This window comes from Rattus rattus, chromosome 9, assembly GCF_011064425.1.
Source record: "Rattus rattus isolate New Zealand chromosome 9, Rrattus_CSIRO_v1, whole genome shotgun sequence".
Lineage (NCBI taxonomy): Eukaryota > Metazoa > Chordata > Mammalia > Rodentia > Muridae > Rattus > Rattus rattus.
This window is the reverse complement of record NC_046162.1, coordinates 91,367,771-91,381,434: the sequence shown is the minus strand read 5'-3', so window position 1 is coordinate 91,381,434 and position 13,664 is coordinate 91,367,771. Positions and strand designations below refer to the sequence as shown.

The following is a 13,664-nucleotide window of genomic DNA, read 5'->3' as shown; positions in this document are numbered from 1 at the left end:
TCAGTTGCCAACTGTCTCCAGGTGAGAGGTCACAGCCAGCAGGCAGTGTTCCTGGTCTCTCACCCCCACCCTCTGTTCCTAGAACTCTCCTTCCCAAGGGACATTCTGGCTCCCATCATCCACTTGGCCTTGGGGCCATCAGCTCCTCAGACCTCAGATCCAAAGGATGCTGCCACTGTCTGCTCACTGAGCACACACTCTGCTGAGTCATTTCGGACTTCACGATTCAGTCAGGGCCTGCCTCAGTACCAGTTACAGCTCAGCCTGGCTGGGAGGCCCCTAACCCAGCTGCTACCACACAGCACACTCCAAATTACCAGACATCACCTTGGGCACCTTGGGCCCCATACCACAAAGATAGTCTCCCAAGTTCTTTAGGTATCTGCTGAGAAGCCCTTTGGGCATAAGGCCAGCTGCCAAGTATATCTTCAGAGAGCAAAGGAGGTGAAAGGCACACTCCAGAGTCTAGCACATTGGACTTGAACCACGCACGGTCTGTCCTTGTCACCAGCTCTGTGACCATGCCTGAACTGCTGTGTCCTCAGCTGGAGGTACTAACGTAGATCCTGGGGATGAGGGAGGTACAGTGAGACTCAGAGGACAGTGGCAGCATCGGGGAGGGGACAACTTGCTTCTGCATAATCTCCAAGTCTAGGTACTTAAATCTCTGTCCACACTGCATGTCCAACCTCCTTCCTGGACGGTAGAAGAGTGACAAGCAGGAAGGTAGGCGAGGAGACAGACAAAGGTTGTAGCTCATTATTCTCTGTGTATATGCTATGTGCACCCACATGTGTGCGGGTGTGCAACTGTTAGCATTCAAGGAACCCGCTGCACAAGGCAGTTGCCCTCAGTCTTATTCCATTTCCGGCTACGTGGACCATACTCCATATTATGGTAACTGGGGGCTAGGACATCTTGGCTAGGACCCACTCATTCTCCAACCCCACAAACGGACAGGCACATTTCCATCCAGGAATATCTCCTAGGGGAAACTCCAGAGTATTTTCAAAGAGTGTCACAGTAGTACTGGTTACTGACACATCTAATAGCCAATGGCTGGAGTTGGCTTTTGTCTGTTAACTTATTACACCCAATCAGAAAACAATAAAGAAACAATAAATAAGACACAAAAGTGTGAAACCAGGAGAAAAGCATACTGGGTTAACTGTCAAATGATGAGAGTAAAACGTAAGATTATCTAGATGGTCCCCACGGGTACTGTCCCACACGAGTACCTGATGAGCTGCACTCTTACAATCTGAGCAGCCACACTTGAAAAACCAAAACCAAACAAACAAACGAACCAGCTGAGCACAGCGATGCCCGTTCATAACCCAGCATTTGGGAGGCAGAGGCAGGAGGATCTTCCCAAGTATGAGGCCACCCTGCTGGTCTACATAAAAGGTTCCAGGCCAGCCAGGGTTATATATAGCAAGACCCTGCCTCAAAACCAACCAACCAATCAACTACACCAAATACACAGAGGAGAGTGATTTTAATGCTACAAACATATGTACAAAAATGACTGTTCCTTCAACAGGTCACAGGCAGGGAAAGTCACATGCAAAGTGATTTTATATTGTTTCTTTGGTATCCAGGCTTCAGACTTCAGCTCTCATCTCTAAAAGTGCAGGTACGGCTGCCTGAGACCAGTGGCTGGCTGGTCCTAACCCCTTAGAAATGTTATAAAGATTTTCACACTGAGGGAAAGGAAAGATCAGAATCTCAAAGGGCTGTTTTGGCTTGGTTTTTTGTTTGTTTTCCTGAGCGGCAGTCAGTCAGGACACCTTTCCCTTGTTCTGTTCTCCTCAGGGCCCACACTGAATGGACTTAACTGTAGGCACTAGTGAGGGTTAGAATAGATGTAGGAGATTGTATGAGGAGGGCCAGTCTTTCATGTTTTATGAGACTTGACCTGGAGAAGCACAGCTCCCGCCCAGCTGCTTCTGTCGGCTCCATGAGTGCTGCCCTGGGCCCTGACACATCTCCAAGTGCACTGTTGGTTACATGGTACACTGAGGTAGGGTAGGATGTGGACAGGCAGAGAGATGAGCTGAAGAAGGCAACACAGTTCAGGCAATCGGGAGAGGAAGCTGACCTCAGGCTCTTGTTTCTAGATCCCCCGGCTGCCACCGGTCAGCTCTGTGTCCTCATGTATGTCAGAAGGATAGCAAAGCCTCCTTCATAGAACTCTGAGCAGAATGCGAAAACTCTATTTCCTTTTATTGTGTGCATAAGTGCTTTGTTTGCATGTGTGGGCACCATGTGAGTGCTTAGTGACTGTGGAGGGCAGAAGAGGGCATCTGATCCCCTGGAACTGAAGTTACGAATGGTTATGAGCCACTCTGTGGGTCCTGGGTCCTGGGTCCTGGAAGAGCGACAACTGCTCTTCCCAAGCTTTGAGCCATCCCTCTGGCTCCAAGGTTACAGTGTCAAAGTATTAAACACCATGTCTGCCAGAGAGCCAAGAATTCCAGGAAAGGTCATTGTCATGATGACCAAATGAATGACCAGTTTGGTGGGGCTATCCCAGCTTATGAGGCGATGGCACTTGGGCCACTTGCTCCTGACTCAGGTACCCTGGGTTGCTCCTGGCTGTTGCTACCCACCCCCATGCCATCCTCTTCCCCTTCCCAAGAGCAGAGCATTTCGCCTCTCCATCTTAGCCATTCTCAAGTTTGGATGTGGTCCCCACTCATCCCCTCTTGCCCGTCCCTGGCCGGGATCCTGCTGCATACCTGTACCACCTCAGGCCTCACATTGAAGATGTACAGCCAGTCACTGAAGCGCGGGTAGCTGTTGAGCTCGGCGGTCCTGTCGCTTGGGGTCACGCTCAGCTTGCTCTGCCGCTGCTTACAGATGTACCGCACCAGCTTTGCCTGTGGGAAGTCCAGCAAAGAAAAGGTCACCTTTATGGGGAGCACAAGCATGTGGCAACCATGTGCCCTGTGGTGGGGAGCTCAGGCAGATGCCACGGGGAAACAGTGACGGCAGGCCATGGGGAAGCCCCTTGCTGTCACTCATGGTGAAGGAAGCTATAAATAGGTAGAGGAGTTAGGAGGGTCTGGTCACAAGCATGGAGCCCCATCCTCGATGAGGCTGGCCAACTGCACTGCCTTCAAAACCAGCCCTACAACAGGAAAGGTCACGATCAGTCCGAAAAGGAACAAGCTAAACAGAAGCCAGCCTTCCTGTTTAAGGCGCAAATATTGATAACTGATAACAAAGAAAGAGTCATGGAGGAAATCTTGGGAAAATGGGGCAACCTTCCAGCTGTTGATTCAGACAGCCTGGGTAGTGGCAAAGGGTCTTGTGCAAGTACACGTGCACATGCGTGTGTGCGTGCGTGTCTCCCCTGCCCTGGAGCCTCCCTCAGAGAGTTTAAGAGACAAGCTCTCAGCCATGACTGCACAGAGAGGCACCAACATGGTGGCTGTGACTGGGAGGGAACAGTGATGGTAATAGCCCTTGACTAGAGTCCCATACAGGCTATCAGAGATTTACACCCAAGAGTATCGGCAGATTCCAGACACATGGATCTGTGTTTCCCAAGGGAAGGATGTCCAAGGCGTTCCAAAGGCTCAAGTAAGATAAGCTTGGACAAGGGCGGCCTGACCCAGGTCAAGTACAGAGCTCTGACCTGAACTGAAGAACGCAGGGCAGAGGCAGACACACAGGAGTACGCAGCTAGGGCCTGCTTGAAAAGGAGACTCACTCATGCCAGCTGAGGGGATCCAGCAGGCTCCACAGAGGGGAGGATACCACCGACAAGAGAGAACCAAGGAGAGCAGCTACCTGGTTTGGCTAAGCCCGTGGTATCCAGTGAATATGAGAATTTGAGACCAGACTCTAGAGCTATTGTGACTTTCAATCCCCCCCCCCCCAAAAAGGCAAGCACCACCTAAAAGCTTGCCTGAACTAGGAATGCTGAACTAGAATATGGGACCCCCACAAATAACACATTAAGTCCCCCCACCATGAAGGCAGGGCCTGTATCTATCTCACCCATTCCTGCCCTCATGCCTGGGACTGCACCTGGGTGTGACTTGTGCTCCCAAAATGGCTAAGGAACCCAGGGTTCGAATCTCAGGATTTCTACTTAGTCCCTTCCTCCATTCCAAGTGGCTTGCAAACCACACCTTCCGAGGGTTTGACCAGAGGCAGGACTACACATCAGATAGTTGTGTAAACTCAAACTACCCCTTTCTACATTAATGAAAGAGGCGGCTAGGCTCCTAACGTTAACAGTAGAGACAATAATAGCTATCCATCCCAATGAGGGGACCACAGGCTGTGCCTCTGGGGGTGATTAATAACAACTGTTTTACACAGGACTTGGGCTGTGGCCTGCTCATGCAGGGAAGCATCAGCCTGGACTGGGCCTGAGCCACCCTGAGGCTCTCCAGTTCCCCTTGGCCACCCTCCCCTTGGCCTTCAGTCACTCACTCATCTTTGTGCCAGTGAACCTCTTGCCATGAATCCCTGGACCTAGGCTAGGCGTCCATGCCCCTTCCTCCAGGAAGCCTCCAGGCCTTTGCCCAGATGACTCTCAGTCCTTCTGCCTTGCCTGGCTCTCTTCCTTTAGGTTACAAGTTCTGCAAAGCCACAGGTCTAGTCTGCATCCCTGATTACCATGAGAAGCCCAGAAGCTTGTCTAAAGAAAACAGATTTTCCCAACATGGCTTAGGCCTCACGGCTACACTCATTCCATACCCTACCACTGAGCGACACCCTAGTCTCATCTTTTTTATAAAGATGTCGGAGTTCTGGGCTAAATATCACAAAGCAGGCCCTGGGCAGGGCTGTGTAAGGCTGCCAGTGGGGCCTGAGCTGAATGAGGAACACGGCAAGTTCCTGGTGTGCTACGACTGCTGGCAGCTCTGGGGTCCTGGGACTGCCCTCTCCTGTGAACTCGAGTATCGAGGAACCGTGCGCTATCCTGTTCATGTAAACGGTGGCAACTGGCACGTGAGGGTTCCCATCACAGGGGACTGGAGCTGCTCTCACATTTTGTGAAAGTTAGTGCAATCACAGAAGCACCAAATGGCCACTTTCTGAGACAAACCGCAGCAGGGCCTGCCAGCTAAGCCCAGGGGGTGTGCCAGGGGACCTCTCATTGGTGGTGTCATTTCCTCTTTGCCGCAAAACCCACAAGATCTACATTTTCCGGAATTTAAAAGCACCCGAGGTTCCAGTGAGGTGGCCGACAGAGCCAGGAGTCATTAGGATGTGGCCACAGGCAGGGCCTCTGTCTGCCCGCCTCAACAGCCGTTTGCATCAAGAATGTGTGCTCCACTGTTCTCAACACACAGCCAGGTCTACAGAGTGTAAAAGCTTTGGTGAGCCCACAAACAAGTTGGTAGGTCCTATGTACAGCAAGCACTCACTAAGCAGCCTGGACCGAAAGATCTACTTTCTGCTCAGAGCTTTGACAGTTAAGATCAAAGATCTTAGAGAAAAGCCCTGGGGCTCAGCTTCAACCTCGGACATACAGCGACACGTCTGGAGGCTGACGCTGGTGAACTACCTACAAAAATATTTGGAAGCAGCAAGAAAAATGCAAGTCCCACAGTATAACTGCAAGCTACTTAGGACACCCCTGAAGACCACCAGGACATGAGGAAAACTGTTAGCTCTACCCAGGTAGAACTGTCAAATGAACTAAACCCTGTTCATTCAAAATACTGTAAGTATGGGCTGGAGAGACGGCTCAGCAGTTAGGAGCCCTTAGGGCTCTTGCAGGAGACCTGAGTTCAGTTCCTAGCACCCATGCCAAGTGGCTAACAATTGCCTGGAACTCCAGCTTCAGAGGATCCCAGGCCTCTGACCTCTGAGGACAAGAGCACTCACATGCACATACCCAGACACACACACACACACACACACACACACACACACACACACACACACACACACACACACACAAAGACACAGTGGCATGGGGAAGACTGAGCTCTGAGACCCCAGGCTGGCCTCAAAGTCCCTCACTGCCTCAATGCCCTGTGGAAAAACACAGTCAAGGAACTCAGTCACAACAGGGTAGATCTACCTGGAAGGCTAAATCGTCTAGCCTGAGCCAGGGGAGTGGTGGACACCTGTGCTCCTAGCACTTGGGAGGAGACGGCAGAAAGATCTTTGACTATGTAGTATGTTTGACACCTATCTGAGCTACATGGGACCCTGGGGGTGGACTGGGGACCTCACCAAATAAACTGTCTGAGCAGGGAAACTCTTGCTCAGGGATGGTTGGCATCCTTGCCAGGTGGTCTTCGGGTCTCTTTTATCACCTCAATGGCGAGGACTATGCCAGCAGTGAGTGCTTGCCCATCTCTGGTGTAAGAGCTAAAGGCAATGAAATCTAATGTTGACCTTGAAATAATGCTTGGGATCACAGATCAGGAGTGTTTAAGTATAGTGTGTGTTGTGATATACGTATTACCTCTGTGCATGTATGCTCGCCTGTGCTTAGAGCAAAGCAGACCCTTGTTTTCAATCACTTCTCCACTTTATTTCTGAGACAGTCTCTCACTGATTCAGCTGGACTGGCTGGACGGTGAGCTAGGGAGATCCACTGGCCCCTGTTTTCCCCTGAGCGCTGGGGTTAAAGAAGTCACCATTGGATCCAGTTTGTACAGAGGTGCTAGGGATCCAAACTCAGCAAGTGCTTTGCTGACTGAGCCATTTTCCCAGGCCCAGGTACCTGTGGTCTCTGCTCTCTCCTCTACTCTTGGCCCCAGACAGCACAACCGCCCTGGGATGGTATAGATTCTGGAAACTGCTTGCCCAGGTGAGTACCTGTACATGAGAATTTTGATCAAGCTCACACGTTAACCTGCCACACCCTCGCTGCTCACCGCATGACCCAGACCCCGCCTCCCAAAAAGAAGGCACCAAGAACAAATGTATCTTACGTGAACCCCATAGGGTGTCCAGCAGACGTCATAGTCAATCCCGGGGCCATGCTGATCTGGAAGCTGGAGCTCTTCTGAGGTTATTTTAAGCCACTCGTGGGCTTGACAGAACGGCCATTGTTGGGGGACTGGCTGATGTCAGACAGACAAACACACTACTCACGTGCAAGCATGCTCAAAGCCTCCTGTTTACCTCCAACATCCAATCTACCTAGTTATGGTCCTTGTTCCATCCTCTGAGGGAGGCACTAGATCAGGCAGACCTCAGCCCCACACCACTCACTGCCCACGTGGCACAGACTAGATCAGTCTCCCTATCTATCTGCTGTGTTCCCTGTGGACTCCTCTGCCAGTGCTCTCTCCAGCACCCAGGAAAGTGCTCAGGAAACAGGAGCCTGTAAGTGTCGCACTCCAGCTCAGCCAGCAAGAACACCTCAGTACAAAGCGGCATACGAAGACCTCTGGTGTATGTCATCTGAGCCATAACTTGTACCTCCACAAAAAGCACCTCTTTCCAGAGAGCGGACTCTGCAAATGATGTCAGCTCCACCCTAAAGTTGCAGGGCCTGGGATTGTGAAGTCCCTTCTGTAGGAGATTTATAAACTGGAGATCTGGACTAGGTAAGTGACCCAATGCCAAGACAGTTGCCATCCTGGTCATGACTCAGATGTTGCCCACTGCAGAGACTCCAATACAGGAGACTAAGTCTACGCAGCAGATGTAACTGATGTTGGAAGATGCAGCCAATGGATGCCAGGAACAGGCTGAGGCAGACACGAGTCTTACAGAGGCTGGCTCGCTGGATTATGAAAATCATGAGATTGTGCTGGGGCTCAATTACAAACCTGGCAGTAGCAACCATCTCCCCGTTTGCGTAGTGCCTAACTCCTTCTCTTCCTGGATTCTCAATGGCAATTTTAGCAGGTAGGGATCTTCTTAGATCCCTGATAAGTACCAAGGTAACATTCCAGTCATCACATTGTACAACACCAGACCTAGCCATATCTGTGTGGCATCTTTCCCCTTACAAAGTAAGCACACAAAACCAAAAACATTATGACTCTTACATACTTAAAAAGATCCTATTATTTTTACTTTATTTTTTTGAGACAGGGTCTTACCACGTAGTTCTGTCTGGCCTAGAACTCACTCTGTAGCCCAGGCTGGCCTCGATCTCACAGAGATCTACCCACCTCTGCCTCCCAAGTGCTGGGATCAAAGGTGTGTGCCACCACACCTGCCTTTTTTTTCCTGTGTGTATATGTTTGTGTCTGTGTACATGTATGTACATGGTGGTCTCTGTGGAGTGTCAGATCCTTGGAGCTAGAGTTCAAGGTGGCTATGACTGCCCTACATAAGTGCCAGGTCCCCTGGAAGAGCAGCAAGTGCTCTTAACCACCAGACCATTCTCCCAGCCCCCCCTTTCCATATTTGGATGGGACGCTCATTTACTCAAAACTAAGCAGAGAACATCAGAGCTATGCTAACATGGGGGTGCCAAGCATCTGGCTTGGCTCACTCACAGGCTAAGGACACCTGCCCACCAGCCTTGGAGTGACAAGCTCTTCAGTCGCTCAGCATATGCTAAGCCCATGGGACACGAAGCTCTGTTTTACTATTCCCAGCCTACGAATGAGGACACCAAGAACTTCGTTGTAATTTTTGAATCACATAGTTACAGAAATGATCTAGTCTTGGTGATCTGCCCCCAAGGCCCACATAATCTTCAAAAATATTGACTTCTGAGACACGGTTCTTCAGCTTGGCTGAGCTGCGTTGACCACTACACTGAGGATAGCCCTGGGAAAGACTTACTTCTCTTGGGACCCAAATCCAGCAATGCCCAGACTGTATCAGGTAACAGACCTGTGCATAAAAGCCACAGCATCCACATCTCCTAAGTGGCTCAATTCAGACAAGCAGGTTGTCATCTCTGGTCTGACTTGCAATAACCCTTCCTTGAGCTACACCTGATCCCTGGTCCCAAATCAGCTCCAAATTTATTTAAGCCTGCCACTCCCCTGCCTGGTACCTGTGGCTACCCTTCTGAAGTCTTAGCATGTTCTGCAGCCTGAACAAAACAGCTGGACGGCTACTCACTCATCCCTGTCTTCTAGATCCACAGTCTTCTAGCCAAGAGACTGGGTCCCAGTTCACCCAGCACTCTTTGTCTTGCCTCCCACATGGTTACACAAAACACACACACACACACACACACACACACACCACACACACACACACCACACACACACACACACACCACACACACACACACACACACCACACACATCCAACACACACACACCACACACACACATATACACACACACACACCACACACACATACACACACACATACACACACACACACACACACATACACACACATACACACACGCACACACACACACACACACACACACACACACACACACACACATACACACATAAGACACACACACACACACACACACCACACACACATACACACATACACACACACACACCACACACACATACACACATACACACACACACACACACACACACACACACACACACACATACACACACACACACCACACACACACACATACACACACATACACACACATACCACACACACACCACACACACATACCACACATACCATACACTCACACACACACCACATACCACACACACCACACATTCAACACACATACACACACCCCACATACACTATTAAGTGGGTATCCACAGCAGTTCTTGCCAGAGCCGAATTCCTATCTACATCTTTCTAAGCTCTGGGAGTCAGTAAAGCTGTCATGACCCACTACACCCAGAATGGCTCAATGGTTCCTAAAGCTGCTGTTCCTCCTTTCTGCCCTCTGCCCAGAGGAATGTTCCCTTCCATCTACTCTCCAAAGCTGGATGCTTCTGGGGACTTCCTGCCAACCCGTCTGGCTAAGTACTCTGGCCCCGCTACTATGTGTTGCAAAACAGTTTCTGGGAATGCAGGGAGGGCTCGGGGGCTGCCACACTGCTGCTGCTCCTCACGCAGGCACAGGCTGACCACAGCACTTGGCCTTAGTGGTGGTCCTTGGCTCTCAATGGAGCCCTGCACGGTCTCAGAAGGGCTGACATTAGCAGTAGAGGGGCAGAGTGAGAGCATCAGCCAGGGACCGAGGGGTAGGCAGAAGAGAAAACACCAGCGACCCTCACACTAAGGATTTTGCAATAACCTTCCCTGGCGGCTCCTTGGGGAAGCTGCCAGCCTCTGCATTTTTACACAGACAACCTCCCTGTGAGCCTCTCAACTAGCAATCCTGCCTTGACGTCAAACTCCAAGTCGGGGAACTTCAAACACAAACAAACAAGTCTGCCCCAGACCACAAGTGGAGATGTTCCCAAGGAGGACCGGCGCTGAGAGTGGTCACAGCTGGGACCGTGAAGCTTACTGCCCTGTCCACATCTGCCAAGGCTGAACTCTGTGACCGATCCTTAGCTGCAGATGCAAGGGTCTACCCCTACACTGCTTCCTGGCCCCGCTGGCAGGTGTAGGCGTCCACTGGGGTGCAGTGATGGGTGCAAGTGACCCTGTCCTTGAAACACTCAAGCCAGCTCGCTCCTCTGTGCAAGCAGTGCTATCCCCAGATAACATCACAAGGTCTAACCACTCTGAGACTATGTACTGCAGTTAGGAAGTAGAATGGCTTGCTCTAAAGCACTTAATGGGGCTTGCTGAGAAACTCCAAGTGCAAGCCAGGCCAGGATGACAGTCAAGGATCTGACTTCTCAGTGATACCTACTGACCCAATCTTATTCTCCACAGAGGCTGTGAGCCTCAGCGAGACTTTTCTGGCCTAAATATCTTAAGAGAGCATCCACCCAAGCAGCCAGGACCGAGCCAAACACACTGGCCTTCACAAAGCAACCTTTGCCTTGGAAAGTCTGTGGGTGATCTGCCCCGAGACTGTTTTTCCAAGGTTTGCTTCCTGCCCCAACTCATTACTATGACCCCTAAACCCTTCCCTTTGTGTTCTTAGTGCCTGTACTCCTAGGGAGCCTGAGAGAGAAACTGCACTAAATCAGGAGAGAGCAAACATTCACTTTATTCTCAAACTCCCCATGTCCTGAAGAAACTGCCCAGGGGCAAGAAGAGAAGTGTGCCTACCCATCATTCTGTCATTCAATTGTCAAATCGTTATCTGCCCAGAGTCAGGTACAGTGTCTGTCATAAGCATTATGGTTCCCAAGATCCAGTGGGGACAAAAGATGCGTTCACAGGCCTGCCTGGCTGGGGAACAGGAGAGGTGAGGAGGCAGAGAACAGATATGCCATGTTCCATGAACATCCATGACAGAATCTTCCATGGACACAGGTATGCCACCCTCTGAATGTCACTAATACAGAGGTCCCTGGCACTTTGTACTTCTGTTGGGAAACTGAGAGGAGGGAGGACAGGTCAGGTACTATGTGCACATCAGGCCTTCTACACCTGTGTCCTGGTTCTAACACCCCCACATACTTGTCTGAAGTCCATCAGACATACAACACTTTGAGGAAATCAGTTTACTCCTCAAGCACAGAGGTCCGTGCATATGCTATGGGATCTCCTGGAGATTGGCCCAACTGTGAGGTGTAGGGGTATCTGGGACCTATAAGGAATCAGAGAGGAGGGCATCCCTAAAATGGTGGGAGTGAGCCAGGGGCATGGCACACACTGGCAGAAAGGTAGAGAGGGCATGCTAGGTGGGGGCACCCACCCTATGAGCATAGATGAGTGTCATAAATGAGCATAAATGAGGCTGGGGGAGACAGTTGGAGACTAGAAAGGACCAAGAAGAGAAGGGCAGCAGAACTGGCTTAGGACAGTACTGGCTCCTATATGTCCTAGAAAGTTCTGGAAACTTCTAGAAGGTCTTGCAAGAGCACGGCATTAAAATAGCTGCAATCAGGCAGGTATGGGGCGGGATGTGCAAGGAGAAATGTGATCTGATTTGCATTTCTGAATGATCATCATTTTGGAAACCATGCAGAGAACAGATTGAAGTGGGCGTGGAGAAAGCAGACACAGGAAAATCAAGGGAGAAGGACCCCACCGAAACTCAGCACAAGATGAGAACAAACGGTAATTTAGCTCCTGGTGGAGTGGGTGGACTGAAGGAGCAGATCCAAGAGATGTTCTACTGGCATTTTTCTTCCACTATAAAGATAAGACTTCCTTCTTGCTCGTCCAGGGCATTTCTGGCATACCAGCACTCTGGAATGCAGGAAGCTGAGCACTGGAGCTCGGAACAAATGAGCTAACCACGTGGATACCGGGGGAGGGAGGTTGTTTGATTTACTAGAACTTAGCACTTTGTGTGTGCTGGGGTGGGGAAGCCTTTTGCCAAAGGACCAACCTGGCAGGGCACAGACTGCAGACGCAATAGCCCAGGTGGCCCCACCCCCTTCTAAACACAGCACCTGCCTCACCTTTCAGACAGGGGAGCCTGTGCTTGCCCAAAGCAAAAGCTGCTGTTTCCCCATGCTGTAGGTGAGGTTAGAGGCTGCCCAGACTACACCTGCTAACTGGACAGGCCTGAGAGGGTCCTCTCCAGCCAGCTGTCACACTGGTTCTGTCCACCCCTCTTTGCTGAGGGGAGAGAGTCTTCCTCACCTTAACTATAAAAGCCAGCAGTGTTCACAGCCATAGAACCCTGAGCCCACGTCTCACTTCTATCTGCTACCTGTAGCTTCAGGCAACTGACAGACTGTCTGACCCTTCGCTTCCTCTGTTTTAAGTGAGGAAAAAGATCTCTGGGCAGCCAAACTGTCAGTGTGAGTTTTGAGCAGCCAGCATGTGTGGACACCCAGGTACCCATTCCTACCCTCCTCCTCCTCCTCCACAACCTTTATCGTCATGGGAAAGGCTTAAAGAAACCAGGTGATGGGAGGCGGGGTGAACTTCTGATAGCTTGTGTCCAAATGCAGGATCTGGTTAACCAATCTGTGGTCCCGTGTGGCGGCTACTTGTGGGACAAAGAGAGCAACTGGCCCTGAGCACAAGTGCAGATGAGCTCCTACCTATCATCTATAATCCACTGTGCGTCCTGTCTTAGTGCCGTGAACAGACACCATGACCAAGGCAAGACTTATAAGAACAACATTTAATTGGGACTGGCTTACAGGTTCAGAGGTTCAGTCCATTATCAAGGTGGGAGCATGGCAGCATCCAGGCAAGCATGGTGCAGGAGCTGAGAGTTCTACATCTTCATCTGAAGGCTGCTAGCAAAATACTGACATCTAGGCAGCAAGGATGAGGGTCTTATAGCCCACACCTACAGTGACACACCTACTCCGACAAGGCTGTACTTACTCCAACAGGGCCACACCTTCTAATAGTGCTACTCCCTGGGCAGAGCATATACAAACCATTAAACACCCCCAGGTCCAAGCAGTACCTCTGAGACAGATCTACAGTGCGACCAGACTGACATAACCGGCTGCTGGGTGACACTGTTTACAAGTCACACATAACACCCTCGCTGAGTTACAACGCTCCACACGCATGGGGCGCTCAATTGATCCTCATGCCACATGTTAGAACTTAGCTCCATTCCCTGTAGCCACAGAATGGGGTGGAAGGAGACTACACACACACACACACACACACAGAGGAAAGTATGGCTTTAAGCTGAGAGACTAAAACACTGAGTCCCAAGCAGAGTCACTATGTAGTAGGCTAGGGGTGCCTAGACAAAGCCATCACTCTCCTTTCAGAA

The 13,664-nt window shown here is 50.7% G+C and overlaps 1 protein-coding gene across 3 annotated transcripts in view; it reads right to left on the bottom strand.

Annotated features, from left to right (window-relative positions):
- The window catches only part of Ksr1 (kinase suppressor of ras 1), a 131,998-nt gene that overhangs the window by 53,090 nt on the left and 65,244 nt on the right, over window positions 1–13,664 (bottom strand). For all 3 annotated transcript variants that reach the window (XM_032911857.1, XM_032911858.1, XM_032911856.1), the window contains exon 2: window positions 2,742–2,882. In XM_032911857.1, the coding sequence (XP_032767748.1) occupies window positions 2,742–2,882 (141 nt within the window). The remainder of the gene's footprint in view (window positions 1–2,741; window positions 2,883–13,664) is intronic.